Raw genomic sequence first — 15,422 nt, 5'->3', positions numbered from 1 at the left:
TTGTCAGGCGCCAATAACTTACACTTGTAATCCTAGCCACTTAGGAGGCTGAGACCAACAGGATCATGGTTTGAAAGGCAGCCTGGGCAGAAAAGTTCACCAGACTCCATCTCTAAAATAACCAACAAAAAAGCAAAGCTTAGAAGTATGACTCAAGTGATACACCACCAGTTATGAACAAATAAGCCCAACGAGCACAAGACTCATAAGTTCAAGCTCCAGTACCAAAAAGGCAAAACACAAACAACAGCAACAACAACAAACATGATTAACTCCATCTGTTTCATGTGCACCTGACATTGCTGTCGGACTTCCAAGATTGGCATTTGTTCCTCATCCTTCAGTATGTGTTGAATATGCCTGATTTACCTATGAGGGAATGTGTGATCCTTAGGCCTAGCTTTATGTAAAATTTCCAGCCACTTACTAATCAGTAAGAACATGGGCACTTTTTCATATGACATTAGAATATTTCACAGCGAAAACTTACTCCCAGCATTGTAACTGATAGATCAAAGGCCCAAATGTTTTGTTGTTGTTGTTGTTTAGTTTAGTTCTGTTTTTGCTTTTGTTCTCTTTTGAAAGTGAGGGAAATACTGAAAATTTTCATCTTTATGTTGGATAATGTATATGTATGTATATATACATATACATTATATATATTCCTGTAATTGTCCATTAAAAGCAGATAGGTGTCCTAAGAATTGATAGATAATAGCCACTAGTGACAGCTAGCTCCTTTCCACTGCCTGGAGAAAATCCAGTGTTCACAATCACAGCAGCTACTTGAAAAAATGGACTGTTGCCAGCATACAGCTGAGAGTTCCCTGACTGCTATGTCTATGACCCTAATTTTCAAAATATGATGATCTTGTTGACAAGCTACCAGGAATGTAGATGTGCAGTTTACCAAGAGTTTACTCCTCTCTGCAGAGCCCGTAGCTCTTTGTGCTTGAGTGCGCAAACCTTATTTGAGTGTCACGGGACCTCCTGCCTCATGTAACTCTTAAGAAAGAAGGGCGTATCTGGTGCAGAAACACCAAGGAGCAACCTGGTATCTCAGAGTCCAGTAGATGTACTCAAAATTATTCTGATACAAATGAATTTATCTTCTTTCCCTTTCAAATGTTAGCTCTCTCTCAGGTTGCTAGTTGACATGTAAAATTCCACAGGAAAAAAAAATCTATAAAATCAAGTCAATGGGTGCCACAGGAATAGAGAGCTTTTGTTCCACACATAATGGAGTCCACGTTCGTATTGATCCTGTGTCATTGCAGCTGTCTTAGGTGGAACTGTCCAGGGACACAGTGGCTAGTCACTTGACTGAGTCTATGCCATGAACAGACTTACCATCTTCAGCTATGACCAGTAGATAGAAGGAGGGACATTGACCAAGATGTATTGTCAGTGTATGAGGATAAGTTGACGAGTTGAATTGAAACCCCTTCGCACAACTACTTAACACACAATAAAACAATAGAATGTTTAAAGAGGAATAGTAGTTTTCTTGGTGTTAGCTACCCTCTTTCTTGAGTAGTGGATGAAACTTAGAAATGCTGTCAACTCAAGATTTCATCACTCAAACCAGGTTTTTATCAAGAACTGGATGGTAGTGTTTTTTATTTTGGGGGCTTTTTTTTGTTTTGTTTTGTTTTCTGTTGGTTATGGGGCTTGAACTATGGGCCTGGGCGCTGTCCCTGAGCTCTTAAGCTCAAGGCTAGCACTCTACCACTCGAGCCACAGTGCCACCTCCGGTTTTCTAGTGGTTTATTAGAGGTAAGAGTCTCGCAGACATTTTTGCCTGAGCTAGCTTTGAACCACAATCCTCAAACAGCCTCCTGAGTAGCTAGGATTACAGGCGTGAGCCACCAGTGCCCGGCAGTTTTGTTTTGTTTATTCTATCTTCTTAAGAAAAGGTGGCTGACTTGAACTGTCCAGGGTATATGGGAGGCCATGTAGACGAAAACAGTAGCAGATCAGAATAAAGAGAATATTGCTGCAGATGAATACACAAAAAGGGAAAATTTGAGTTGACATTTATGATGAGCACAATTAATTTGCACACACCTAATTCTATTCTTTCAAAACAACATTGTGTTTAGATCATGGGATGTGGTAAATACTAATTTATTGTGAAAAGCATAATTTATGTAAAATACATATTTTTATGAGTCTGCATCAAAGCGGCATGTGCTGCATTAACAATCCTAAATATTTTGGCCCTCTGTGTATCATGTAGTCTACATGCTTCAGGAGTCTCTATGTGATGATATATTTTCTTACCTTGTCAGATGTGCTGTGTATTTAAAGTTAGTATTCTTGAACGTCATATTTGAATTTAAGGTGATACTTCTTTAACTTGAATTCTAAATCTTCAGTATGAAACGTAATAACCCTTTAAAGATTCTGTGTGCTGGATGTGCTCATTCATGCTTGTAATCCCAGCTACTCAGGACCTGAAGATAAGGAGGGTTGCAGTGTAAGATCAGAATAAACAAAAAGTTAGCAAGATCCTATCTTACCAAACAAGTTAGGTGTAGTGCCACATATCTGTGTTCCCAGCTACACAAGACTTGTGGGTAGGGATTATAGTCCCAAAGTAACTGGGGCAAAAATGAGACCTATCCAAAAAATAAATAAAGCACTAAAGGACCAGGGCCTGGGTCTGTTCCTTTCTTCACTTGGGAGAGCATCTGTCTAGCACACAGGAGGCTCTGAGGCTATACCTCAGTGCTACAAAAAAGAAAATGTAATAATCCTGAGTTCCACATGATAAACACAGGTACAGCGACATCCCTCTGTCACAGTGTCCTTCGGTAGGGCATGCCTCATGCCCAGGGAATTTGATTCTTGAAAGAATATTCAGTTACAGGAGGGATTTGGAAACTGACTGGAGCATATTTTAAACTATGATTTCCTCTTTTTAACTTTATTTTCCATGTCTTACATAGAACTCTGATGCTGTCAGACTCGCAGACATGACTTTGCTTTCTTGATTTTTTTTTTGCAATCCCTCTTGCCTGCATACCGTAATTCCAACATTAATTCCATCTATTGTGCATGTGATAAAAATGAAACCTATGAAATCTGAGTTGGTTTTTTCCCATTATTTATTTTGCTATATGCTTTTCCATCCTGCAAACTTGCCAACTCTGTAATGTCTGAGCATGTTTTGTTTTTACCCCAAATCTTGAGAACCACTTACATTTTTAGTTGGTTTTCATAAAAGTAGGGAGGGGTCCAGGACTTGTAAGAAAGGTTTCATTTCCTAGGAATTACCTTGGTGCCATAGGGTATCATTGCACAAAGCAGCACGATCTGTTGCGTTTTTACTAAGAACACTGACCTTATGAAATATTTCCATTTGTTTAACAATACAAGAGGTCACTTGGGAAAAAAGTAATGATGACTGTCTTCTGATGTAATGAGCTAGCCAACACAAAGATGGATTTACAACAAGCAGTTACTTTTATGTATATGAAAAGCCCACTATTTTATAAGCTCAGAGCAGTCGTGGTTGTCTTTGTCCTTTGCAGATGGCCATCACAGCAGTGACCCTTGGAGCTCCTCCAGTGGGATGAATCAGCCTGGCTACGGGGGAATGTTGGGCAATTCTTCTCACATTCCACAGTCTAGCAGCTACTGTAGCCTGCATCCACATGAACGTTTGGTAAGTCAGACCTAACATGAGAATGGATATGAGCATGCCTAACTTAGGAAATCTCTTATCTGTCCTCCATTGCCCAGACACAAGGACTGTGTAACGAGTATAAAAATAGGACTCGCCCGTTACTCTTGGAGTTGTGTTATTTCTGTGATCAAAGACACAGATGAGTCAGATCATCCTTGTAAACCTTCTAGAACTTTTTGGTGATTGTTCTTTTGTGTTTATTGTGTTTGGGTCTGTTCTTTTCTTTCTCATGATGTCAGCTTCCTTTCGTGGATAAACACACAGTGTTTGAGTTGCAGGATTTTAGGTATGGCAGTTCTTTGTTCTGTGAGGTTTCTCCACCCCCCTTTTTTATCTGAATTATTAAAGGATACACTTCAGAGAGCCGTGATAGGAGGCTTGGAGAGACGGTTATATGCATCACACATGAGTATTTCTATGACAGTGGGATCTGCTGGAACACACTTGAAAAGCGTTCATGCTTTCTATACACTCTTAGTAGTAACAGCTGTCCATCCTGAGGTTTCCCCATTGATCCTATTTTTTATTACTGTTTTTATTTGAAAATGTTCAAAACAGAGAGGTTACAGTTACCTAAGTCAGACAAAGAGTACATTTCCTTTTGGACAGTGTCACCCCTTCTCTCATTCTCTCCCAGTTTTTCCCTTCCATTCCACCCACAAGTTGTATAGTTCATTTTCAACACAGTTTCCAGTGAATACCATTGCTGTGCTCATTTACCCTGTGTTCCTCTGGTTTTCCTCTTTCTTTCTTTCTTTCTTTCTTTCTTTCTTTCTTTCTTTCTTTCTTTCTTTCTTTCTTTCTCTTTCTTTCTTTCTTTCTTTCTTTCTTTCTTTCTTTCTTTCTTTCTTTCTTCCTTTCTTCCTTTCTTTTCTTCCTTTCTTTCTTCCTTTCTTTCTTTCTTCCTTTCTTCCTTTCTTTTTCTTTCTTTTTGTAGTTTAACTTTAACTCCACTTATCCCAATCTGCTACTTATACTGTAAAAACTGATGGGCTCTAAAAATGTTGCCTTTCATTGGTAAAGGTTTTCCCAGTTTTCATTCATCCTACTCTATTTCTTTGTTGTGATAAAAGCAACTCAGTTTTGATTTAAAAATCGATACAATCCAGAATCCACTCGTGAATTTAGGTGTGTCGTTGACTGGAGGGAAAAGTCTAGATCATGAAATCTTAGAGTCGTCTGTTTCTTCTCATATCCATATTTGATTCTTTGTCTGTTCTGATGAAAGAAATAATGTTTCCCGGCTTTCTATGTCCTTTCTTCTCTTTTGCTCAAATGTATCAGACGTAGGAAGAGGGTCTATGTCATAACTGTGAAAACCAAAAAGATTCCATATACTGAGATTTTTGGTATCCTTGATAATACCTACTTGACTGGTCCTGCTGATAAAGACCATATTTGGTCAGTTCACCTCCATTCCTGAGAGGCAGCTGGTGGAGATGAATTGACCTTTTTGTATGATCTTCCAAAGTGAAGTATGTGAATCAGTCATAAACTTCCTCTAAATTTAGCACATTTGCCGGCAATAGCAAATGCCTGGTTTTTAAGTGTACCTTTCTCCTACCCCCTCTAAGCTTGGAAGAATATCAGCTTTCAGTATACTGAATTATCTTCTGGGCAACATTTTGCTTCTATGCCATTGTTTTCCACTTGTCTAGTAACTCATGATCATAACTTGGGGATCAATTACAAATGAAAATTGAGGAGATATACTAATTAATATGTTGGAATTTAAGTACTTTGAAGTGCAGCTCACTATTCCAAGACATGTTTGTTTTTCTTCTGTCCTATATTTACAGTTTTTTTCCTACATGCTCTAGAATTTCACATTACGTGATTTGATTTGTATCACAAATCCATCCCATGGGTAAGGAAATCTGTAAAATGTGTCAAATGCACAAAAAGTATAGTTTCAAAGGAACCTAACTACATTCCTTCTAGAAAAAGTTTGAATAAACCCCATTACCAACTAGTGAAAAAGATCATTTTTGAGGAAATTACCACAGTAAGCTACATGAGGAGCTGTATATCCATCTTCGCCTATTCTAACATGATAAAGAGGCAAATTTCAGAGACTAGGGTTCTGTTTTAAAGGGTAAATAAATAAGTATCCTAATAAGTTTTCCTACTGAGAGCCAAGCTGTTGAATTAGTACATCTAGTTATTGTAATTTAGCCATTTGAAAATATCTCACTGAAGTGACTTTGAAGAATATGGCACTGATTGAGAATAATGTCAACATTACAGTAGCGGTAGGATCTTTTACTTGAAATTATGGAAGTTCCTTATAAGTTAATCCATAGTATTTGGATTGGCCTTTACTTAATGAAGAAGTGGTTTAAGAGAAAGCAAAGATCTTTCCATGGATTATTTTGGGTATAATTTGACCATGTTGGTATTATCTCTAAAGGTAAAAGTATTTTGGAAACATCATCACCTTATCAGTGTATGTTATTGTTAATAATAGGGCACATAATTATAAAGCTTAAAATCCACATATTTCAATAGCATGGTCAAGCCACAAGTTTAAATCTTTAAATCCCCTTTGCATTTCAGCCTCTACAGCAGAATCCGTCTGCTAATCACTGCTTATTGGAGATACACACACAAAATCACTCAGAGTTTGTGGTTAAGCTTTGGAATGGGTTGTTGTGGAAGATTTAGGTTTGGAATGACTTGGCAGAGTTCCTTTGAAAAGTAGGATAGAGTCCTCACTGTCTGGCATGATTAGGCATGGTCTTTTCACTACAGAGTAAAATATTCCTAAGTAGCTGAAAATTTAATATAAAGGAAGTCCTGTGATCTTTTCTTTTGTTACCACCGTACTTCTCAACTGATACTTACTGGCAGTGTCTGGAGGCATTTTTGTAATGATAAACAGGTAGATGCTACTGGATCTGGTGGGAAGGCCAGAGAGATACGGGCAGACATTCTCTACTACAGTAAGAGTCCCTGTGCAAAGAAGTGTCTCACACAACACGCAGTCATGTCAAGATTGTAAAATCTTGCTTGTATAAAGGATTTTATTCTTAGTTTGAGCTTCCGAATATTAATCATTAAATGTTCAAATCATAGGTCAAAACAAGTCACCCATGCAAACATGTGCAACACTTACTTGCCCCGTCTATAGACTGAAGACACTATTGAGTCTCACCCATAAAAATAAACGAAAAGTGGGCATGGAAAGCCAGGACACTTATTTGATAATGTTCTCTTTGGGACTTTGTGTAGCAAGCAGGGCAGACTGTGACCATTGGAGGAAGAGACTAATACGACCTCTTAGTGCTGATCCCTAAATCCTCCAAAAGATGCATCATTTGCATATCACAAATGTTCTCTGAGGTGTATTTGTTATGTCTGTGTGGCCATAGTTTTCAAGATACTTTTCTCTGGAAAGTAATCTAGTTATAATCTTACTAATTTCCTTCAGCATCTAATTTTCTATGAATCTCTAAAATCTGATTTAATGTAGATTGCAGCAGGTCCTCATTAAAATCTGTATGGATTAATTTTTCTTGTATTTCCTACACAGTTAATCTTTCATATGCTATCTCCTAAATTATTGCTCATTTTACATAAAGTTGAAAGGGTCCAAAATGCCTTATGGTTGATTATCTTTTTCCTGTCTCATCTTCTGGTTAGTATACTTATTTAATATTTTTGCATAATTCTGTTCCTCTTTGTGATTTTTATGTACTGCTAATTGATGTGTAATTTGTACATTCTACAAAAATATTAATACTTTAAAAGTATGGAAGGCATTTTCATGAACTTTAAAAGGTTAAAGTGTGAGATTGTTGCTTTTTCAATGAAGGGTTTTAATTGGACTGCTGTAGGGCTTTAGAGGCATTTTAAAGGCAGGCATATGTCCTGGGCTGACCCAACTCTGACATGTAAATTCATTCTCTAAACCATTCAATTGTCTGTCAGATGATTCATATTTCAGTCCAATGCCTATTAAGCTCTGATTACGAGCTATTCGTTGAGCATATAGCATCATTGTGTCACTACTCACCACAGGTTGTGACATACAGAAGTCAGCTTCATTCCGTCCCAGGGAAGAAATCATAAGTCCAGATGGAAATGGTCTCGAAAGACCCAGCAGTGATAGGCAAAAACATAACGGAGTATTAAAAATAGCGTAATGCGGATGAACATGCACTAGGCACTTGGAGAAGAGATCATGGAAGGGTGTCTTCCAGGAAGACACAGAACTCGATGTGGTTATCGCTAAACCAATAAGAAAGCAGCAAGAAACCACTTTTGCTCCTGTGAATAAATATTTGGTTGTTCAATGCCCCTTCATATAATCATCACATTGCATCTGTAATTTGAAATTCATCAATATGAAGACTATCTCCAATATTGGATTTATTACGTCATTATTGATATCACCAATGAAGAAAGTTTCATTTTAAATGTTATGCTTTTATGTATCTGCACCATGTTTAATACCTACATGCACAACTTTTCAGGCTACTTCTTCCCCTTCTTTTTGGCTGTCCTGCAGCTTGAACTCAGAGCCCAGGCGCTGACCCTGAGCCTTTTCTGTGCTCAAGGCTAGTGCTCTTACCACTTGAGCCACAGCACCACTTTCCAGCCTTTTCTGAGTAGTTTATTGGAGATAGGAGTGTCATGGGCTTTCTTGCCCAGGCTAGCTTTGAACCACAATCCTTGGATCTCTGTCCTCTGAGTTGTTAGGATTACAGGCATGAGCTACCAATGCCTAGCTACTTCTTTCTTGAAAAGGAAAATAGCTTAGGATATCCTTATAAATTACCACGTCCCCTTAGTGAACTACTCATTTCTGAATGGGATGGATAGATAGCAACTGATTTTCTACCTTATAATTTGTGGTATGTCCTCAAGGATGTAGCTGATTTGGGCAACTGATTATGAATAAACTCAAAGCCAAATGATCTAAAAATAGTCTTTATCACAGTCCACTCTATAGAAAAGACATGTAAGGAAAAAAATGTAAAAATAAACTGTCGGGTTTTTTGGTTCACATTTAATTTACTATAGCTACTGATTTTTAGCCTTTGTATGTTGATGCTTTAGAAAAAAATTAATCATTAGTGATTTAAATTTTTTTTTTCCATTTACCATTTCATTCATACCTCAGAGGTTCAGAAAGATGACAGAGTTTGGAAGGAAGAAGATGTGAATGGGCTACACTTTGTTATTTAATATCCAAGAGGTCGCAGTGAAATATCTTGTGTCCCGAAGGGTTCTTTGTATTATTGTAGTCCTTGTGTATTAGAATCTTTTTCACCTAATACTGAGCCGTACAGAAATAATAGTTGTGGCTGTTTTCTATGTTCCTGAAATCTTAGAGATGATTTTTAAGCAGTAATGTGTAGATCTGGGGACTGTGATCATTTCTCAGTGTCCTACATTGCCATTATATTCTTTGATATTTGATGCAAACCCAGACCAACTATGTATTTTATTATTTGGAAAATGAAAGTTGTCAGATCTAAACAAGATGTATTCTTGGGCTCTTTTGAAATTCTAAAAGCTGTCTCCCTTGCAGAATATAGAGTTCTGAAAGCAGTATTAGGAAATGAATTCACTAACTATGTTGTGATTGAATACGGCCTCCTTTTTCTGCCTCTTGCTATAGAGCTATCCATCACACTCCTCAGCAGACATCAATTCCAGTCTTCCGCCGATGTCCACTTTCCATCGCAGTGGCACAAACCATTACAGCACCTCTTCCTGCACGCCTCCTGCCAACGGGACAGACAGTATAATGGGTGAGTTACACACATACCAGCTCTCACACCAGCAATCCGTGGCAGGGATTGCTTATGAAGAGCCTCATAACTAAATAGCAACTAGGCAAGCACTATTTGTCATATAATTGAGTGACCGAACAAACGGATCAACCAAACAATGGATAACAGACTAGCTGCTAGCTTGATCATCATCACTTTTAAGTCCCAAGAAACTGAAATGTGACTACTTTGTCCATGAATCCTTAACAAAACAAGAGTTTTCAAAGACCAAAACTCTCTTGTATTTCTCACATTTTCAGTGAACAAAGTGAACTTTTCATAAGACAAGGCTTCTTATAGAAGACTGGTGAGATGCAGGCAGCATAGCTCTTAATAGTTATTAACTATTTCTCAAATGTCAGCTGCTCTGCTGAGGTCTTTACCTGATATGTCACTGCCTTTTATAGACTAGTGATGTGAAATCCTCAAGTGACGATTAATAGCTAGATAACTATGACCAACTAAGAATATGTGGCATTATGGAACCCTTGAGTAGCAAGACTTTGCTCACTTACAGAGAATAGATCTCTGAACATTAATGGGCCAGAAATTACTAGCTGCTGTCTCATAAGCAGATTTCTAATGAATGAAGGCTGGAAAAATGTGTTGTTGCTAAATGAACTGGGCCCTCCTCCACTCACCTTCCAAGATGCTGACTGTGGTCTTCTCCTAAGGCAGATGGTTCCTTGTAGTGCTCTCTTCCTGAGAGGAAAGCTAGGCAGAATGTCCAGCTACCTCTGGGATGAAGGTTGGTGAGGAAGCAACTGTCCTCTTGTGAATTTGCCCTGACACCTTCCCATTGGAGTGAGTAGCACATCTTGATACTCAAGTGTCTTCATAAAACCTCAAGAACTTCTGGTTGTAACTTGCTGTGTTCAAGTCCACACGTGGCTTAGCCATCCATCATTCTTGGAGGATCCCTGACTTAGTGTTGTTTTTGAGAGACTATCATGTAAGAGAACAATACTCCTGTTGATTCCCTCTTAGCTTTTTGTCATTTTTTTCCTTTTTGAACTTTCAAAGTGCTATGAATCACTTCTGTGGGAAGAGCTCTTGATGGGGGGAGATGTGTTTAGAAATGTTGCGAATATACACTTTCTGCCTAAATAATACCTTCACTGCTTATTCAACAATGTATTTCACACTTGAGATGAGCCACCTAGCAGCCTGCCCTAGCATGTTTCACTGAGAAGCAAATTTAGGAAACATTTTCCATTTCTGTAACTTTGCATAATAAGGCCGCTGCAAGTGTTTGCACCAGTTTGACCTTGGAGAGCTAAGGACAGAGGTCACGTGGGGGGAACTTTTGAGAGCTGTCAATACAGTTTGGGCAGAAACAAGAAGAAAGAAAGAAAAGTGCAGAACTGAAAGAGTGAGAAAAGCATATTTCACTTCAGTGTGGTTTGACAAATGGAAAGCCCCTTTTTCTCAGTCATGTGGTTGGGTTATAAAGAAGATGACCAGTCCGTCATCCTCTTACATGGCACATTTCCTGTCTACTTTTGGTTTGAGTAATTTTCTTCTCAAGGAAGGTATGAAGGTAGAGCAGACCATGGAGCTGGGGAAAATATATTTAGACATTCTTTGAAAAACATTGATTTGAAATCTTCCTAGGAGAAAAGCAGTGGGCCATGGAATAAAAGAATGCTATGGTAAAAATTATCCTCCATGAGCTCTACACATCTTTGCCACGAGTCTCAGTGGGACTAAGATTTGCTTACTTTAAGCTGACCCTGTCATCATTAGTTTGTGGGTGAACAAGACCATCCACTCAGTGAGTCTGGATAGAGTTGGGCAATGGATTACTTCTGAAAGGTAAATGCTCAGCTTCCCGCAAAGGGTGGATTTAATTTTCTCTAGGTCTCCAGTTGCTGCTTGAAGTTCTAGACAATAACCAAAGACCACAATTTAAAAAGATATTTTTAATTTTTAATTTAAAAAGATATTTTTGGAACCCAGAAGAGGGCATTTGCTATGCAAATTATTTCATATTAGTCAAGTATACTTGTCATGACCCATTAACAGAATATGAAAGGGCTTCATGACTCTTCAAGAAGTAAGTTCACATGGTCATTTTTGCCTTTTAGAGCAACAGACATTTGTTCATTTGCATAAGTGCAGGCATTACTTTAAGGGAGAACATTCTAGAACAACTGAGAATGTTCTCCTTTACCTGCAAGAGCTTCTCCAATTCCTTAAATACAAATTCAGAGGAAAATTCATAAGCCATCTCAGTTATACGTGGTGTCCCAGTGGCTCATGTGTCTTCACACATAAATCCTCTTAGGCTTTGGTTTGGTCTTTGGATTGTGGAAGAAGGCAGTAATGGCAGCATGTCTATATAACAAGAAGAGAAGCTTTCTCTTCTGATGTTAGTGATACTTTCCTCACACACAGTATGGAGTAATAGAATACATATGTAGACTTTTGAAAATACTTGGCATATACTCACTCATTCTGAAATGCAGGGAATAAAGAAATATTACGTTGCCTGTATCTCAAAGAACAAACAGAGCTAATTAAATAATTGGTAAATAGGGAACACATAGCCTAACACATGGTCGAGATTATACACATGATTTTTGTAGAAAATAACTGTAAGCAGTACTAATGCCGTAAGAATGGCGTTCAAGCACTAACACATGGACATCACATTTTTCAAGTTTTTGCTTGGTGGAGAGTGTCAAGGCAGTGCATTCTGCTCATATATGGCATTGATGGCTGAGAAAGCTGTTTTCCTATTTAGAAGACCACTGTGCCGTGTCTCAATTTTGTGTGATAATATGTCTTCTTACTGGTTAGCCATTGTCCTGAACCGATGACAGAACAACCCAGTGCCTGTGGAGGGAGATGTAAGTTCTGCAGCCATCCAGAGTAACCTCTCTGGAGTTTCACTTGGCTGTTTCCTGCCTTCTGGGTTTGAAAGATGGAATGTGCTACCTAAGGCTTGAGGTGGTTTACTAAATGCCTAGAGAAGTGACCATTGTTTCTTGTTTGGGCTTCTTTTGTCCTTTAATGACCAATGTCTTTTTTTTTAACCTTTTTTCTTTTCAAGATACCTTTAGAAAGGGTGCAACTTAGATTAAATTCTGAAAGGATTCCTTTAAATGACTCTTGCTAAAATACTTTATTTATGACATATGATCCACTACTTTTATCTCGAATGTGATTCAAATCTCTGCAGATAATGTTAGCCATTTCTGAATTGTCAAGGCATCTTAAGCAGTGTATAAGTTTATATGAAGTCAATAAATTTAGACACAGCATGGATTGACAGTCTTTCCAATTAACAGCACCTAGTTAGGGAGAGAAGCTGTCAGAAATCTGAAGGTTTATCAGAATCAGAACCCGCTAGCTTGATTCCAAAAACCGTTCTAAGTCATGGAGCTAGTGGGACTCAAAAGCAGGACAATTCATTCCCTTTGCATCTAAGCATGCATACAGAGGAGGAAGAGTAGTAAGTCATTAGAAACAAGCTAGAGAAAATAAAGATATCCAAAGGACAACAACTATTATGTTTTACTGTGTGTATATTTCCTTTCTACTTCAGTAATAAAGGCCAATAGCCCTTACTGATCATAAAGAGTTAAAAAGATCCTCTACCATAGCAAAGACCCGGGAGTCTACTCAAGGCTGAGAAGCATCCTAGCTTTCTCTCCAGCCACCACTGGGACTTGCCATATGTATATGTTCACAGAGCATATACTTGTGGTTTGTGGCTACACACCCTCCCTTCAGAGGGAACTAGGCATATAACTGACATAGTGGTTATAATAACTACTATTGTTTTATTAGAGTTTAACTGGCCAGCTTTCTAAGGCATTATATTTCTCATGTTTCTAAACCTCAAACCAAGTAGTGTTGAAGGAACAGCCTACCAAGATTGATGAATATACCATGTGCTAAAGATTAGTCCAGTATATCTATGTGATTCCTGAAATAATCTGGCTTAAAATCCTGAATTCTGATGGCATACTTGTATTCATGGTACATGGAAAGATGTGCCTTTCTCAATAAGAAAACTTTGTTCCTTTTCCCTTGAGAACTTGCTTTCCTGATAATTTTATCATTAGAGATAATCACAAACTCGTTGCTTGGTCTTTTACAGTGATCTTAAGCCTTCAGATACATTTGGGTATGATGACCAGTCACAAAGCCTAAGAGTATGATTTCAGAGTCAGGGCATCTTAGTTGTAAAGACCAGCAACAGACAGCAGTAAACGAGTATAGTGTTTCTGCCACTATTCCTTGCATATATTCAGGAGATCCAACTGGTGTCCCAGTGTCTTGGAATCCTTCCTGCTAAGCACTAGTGGGTTGCAGCCTATATTTGAGTTACATTTTAGTCTAACAGCATTATAATGAAGTGCTAGACAGCTTGTCTTTTTTTTCTCCTTTATTGTCTTTATTATATGGCACTGTTAAGCTTCTTCCTATAGTTTAGCAATGTGAGGATTACTCGTACTCAACTCAGAGAAACCTCTTACAGCAGCCCTCCCTTCTCAAGCAATAGGCACTGTACTTCTATTCCTTTGATATTCTGACCCAGGTTACGGGTGTGCAGTGAAGGAGAAACATTTTTCCAAATCTGATTTTCAAGGCTGATCCCCAGGTACCACTCATCCTGGCGTTTTATTATGGGTGTGGCCTGATGGGAATCACTCCATCCCCAAAGGGAAGACTAACTCAGGGTGGTCCAGCGTTTATGCCTGGATATGAAACCCTTCCTTCTGCTTCATCTCCCAGCCAGCAACAGCACCTGTGTTGAGGCCCTCAGAACAATACTTGGTGGTGGCAGTGTCAAATCCTCCTACGAAATTACAGTTCCTCTTACTAACTGCTCATCTTCCATTCATATTTATGTTACAGCTCTACTTAGAGGCTGATTACTTTTTCCCCCTTGAGAGAAATTGATTTGAACCAAAATAACCCAAGAAGTTGATCCAGTTCTTTGCCAGATGAAGGCAACGTTTGCATCTTTATTTCTGTTACATGGGCATCTGGGTTAGTTCTAATAATACAAGTTGACCCAAACTTGAGCCAAGAATAGCAATCAAGCCCTGATATATTAATCTGAAAGGGTGGATATGATGTGTGTTTTGCAAAACATGACCCATTTTTCAATGTAAAATAATTATATATATATGCATTTGCCATTTGGGAATTAAAAATATATCTCTATTTCTGTATGCCCTTTGATATATCAGTCCCACAAATAAAAAGAGACATCTTCAAGATAGGAGACCATCTCACTTAACTTGTTCAGGGAATCTTGAAAATGTGTCCCCTCCAGTGTTTCCTGGAACAGAACAAAAGACATTCCGAGTGAAAGGGTACACCGAGCCACTGAACTGCTTTGAAATTTAAGCCTTTGGGTTTGGCTGGCCAGCTGTTGTAAGGTAAAATGGCTTCATGTTAAAAAAAAAAAAAAAAAAAGTCTGTTCTTATCATTGTCTTCCATGAGTATCCTTTGTAGTTACCTGAAACATTTTCATAGCAAGATGAGTTAAGGAATTGATTCTCTTTTTGATGCTGTTTCCTGAGTTTTTAATAACTCCTGTATGAAAAAGATACTAATAGAAATCCTTGTTAGGAATGTGTACTGTTAAAAGAGGGAAAAAACCCAAAAGATAATAAACATGTACATGGAAATTATGTGACACATAATTTGCGAATGTTCTTAAAATATCTTGATTGATTTTCAATTCTTTCTGTTTGGTTTCATGAAAAAATATGTATTTTAAAATTCATAATCTTCATTTTAAAATTGTTCAAAGGGAGAATTAATCTTCTGAAACTTGCTACTGTAGTAAATTTTTATCTATAATTGGAACATCATCTTGTTCTCTTTTTTCTTTCTATTTTTTTTTATTTTGGTAGATAAGGTGCCCCCCCCCCTTTCTCCCCAGGGACTCAGAATTTTCATTTAATAGAGATCTATATTCAGATCA

At 38.0% G+C, this 15,422-nt stretch overlaps 1 protein-coding gene across 15 annotated transcripts in view; it reads left to right on the top strand.

Annotated features, from left to right (window-relative positions):
• Nucleotides 1–15,422, top strand: part of Tcf4 (transcription factor 4) — a 351,429-nt gene that overhangs the window by 297,605 nt on the left and 38,402 nt on the right. For all 15 annotated transcript variants that reach the window (XM_042675259.1, XM_042675272.1, XM_042675263.1 and 12 more), the window contains 2 exons: nt 3,537–3,670; nt 9,318–9,450. In XM_042675259.1, the coding sequence (XP_042531193.1) occupies nt 3,537–3,670; nt 9,318–9,450 (267 nt within the window). The remainder of the gene's footprint in view (nt 1–3,536; nt 3,671–9,317; nt 9,451–15,422) is intronic.

The sequence above is a fragment of the Dipodomys spectabilis genome, unplaced genomic scaffold (genome assembly GCF_019054845.1).
Source record: "Dipodomys spectabilis isolate Male_0828 unplaced genomic scaffold, ASM1905484v1 ptg000024l, whole genome shotgun sequence".
Classification (NCBI taxonomy): Eukaryota; Metazoa; Chordata; class Mammalia; order Rodentia; family Heteromyidae; genus Dipodomys; species Dipodomys spectabilis.
Note: the sequence above shows the minus strand (reverse complement) of the source record. Positions and strands in the feature narration are given on the sequence as shown.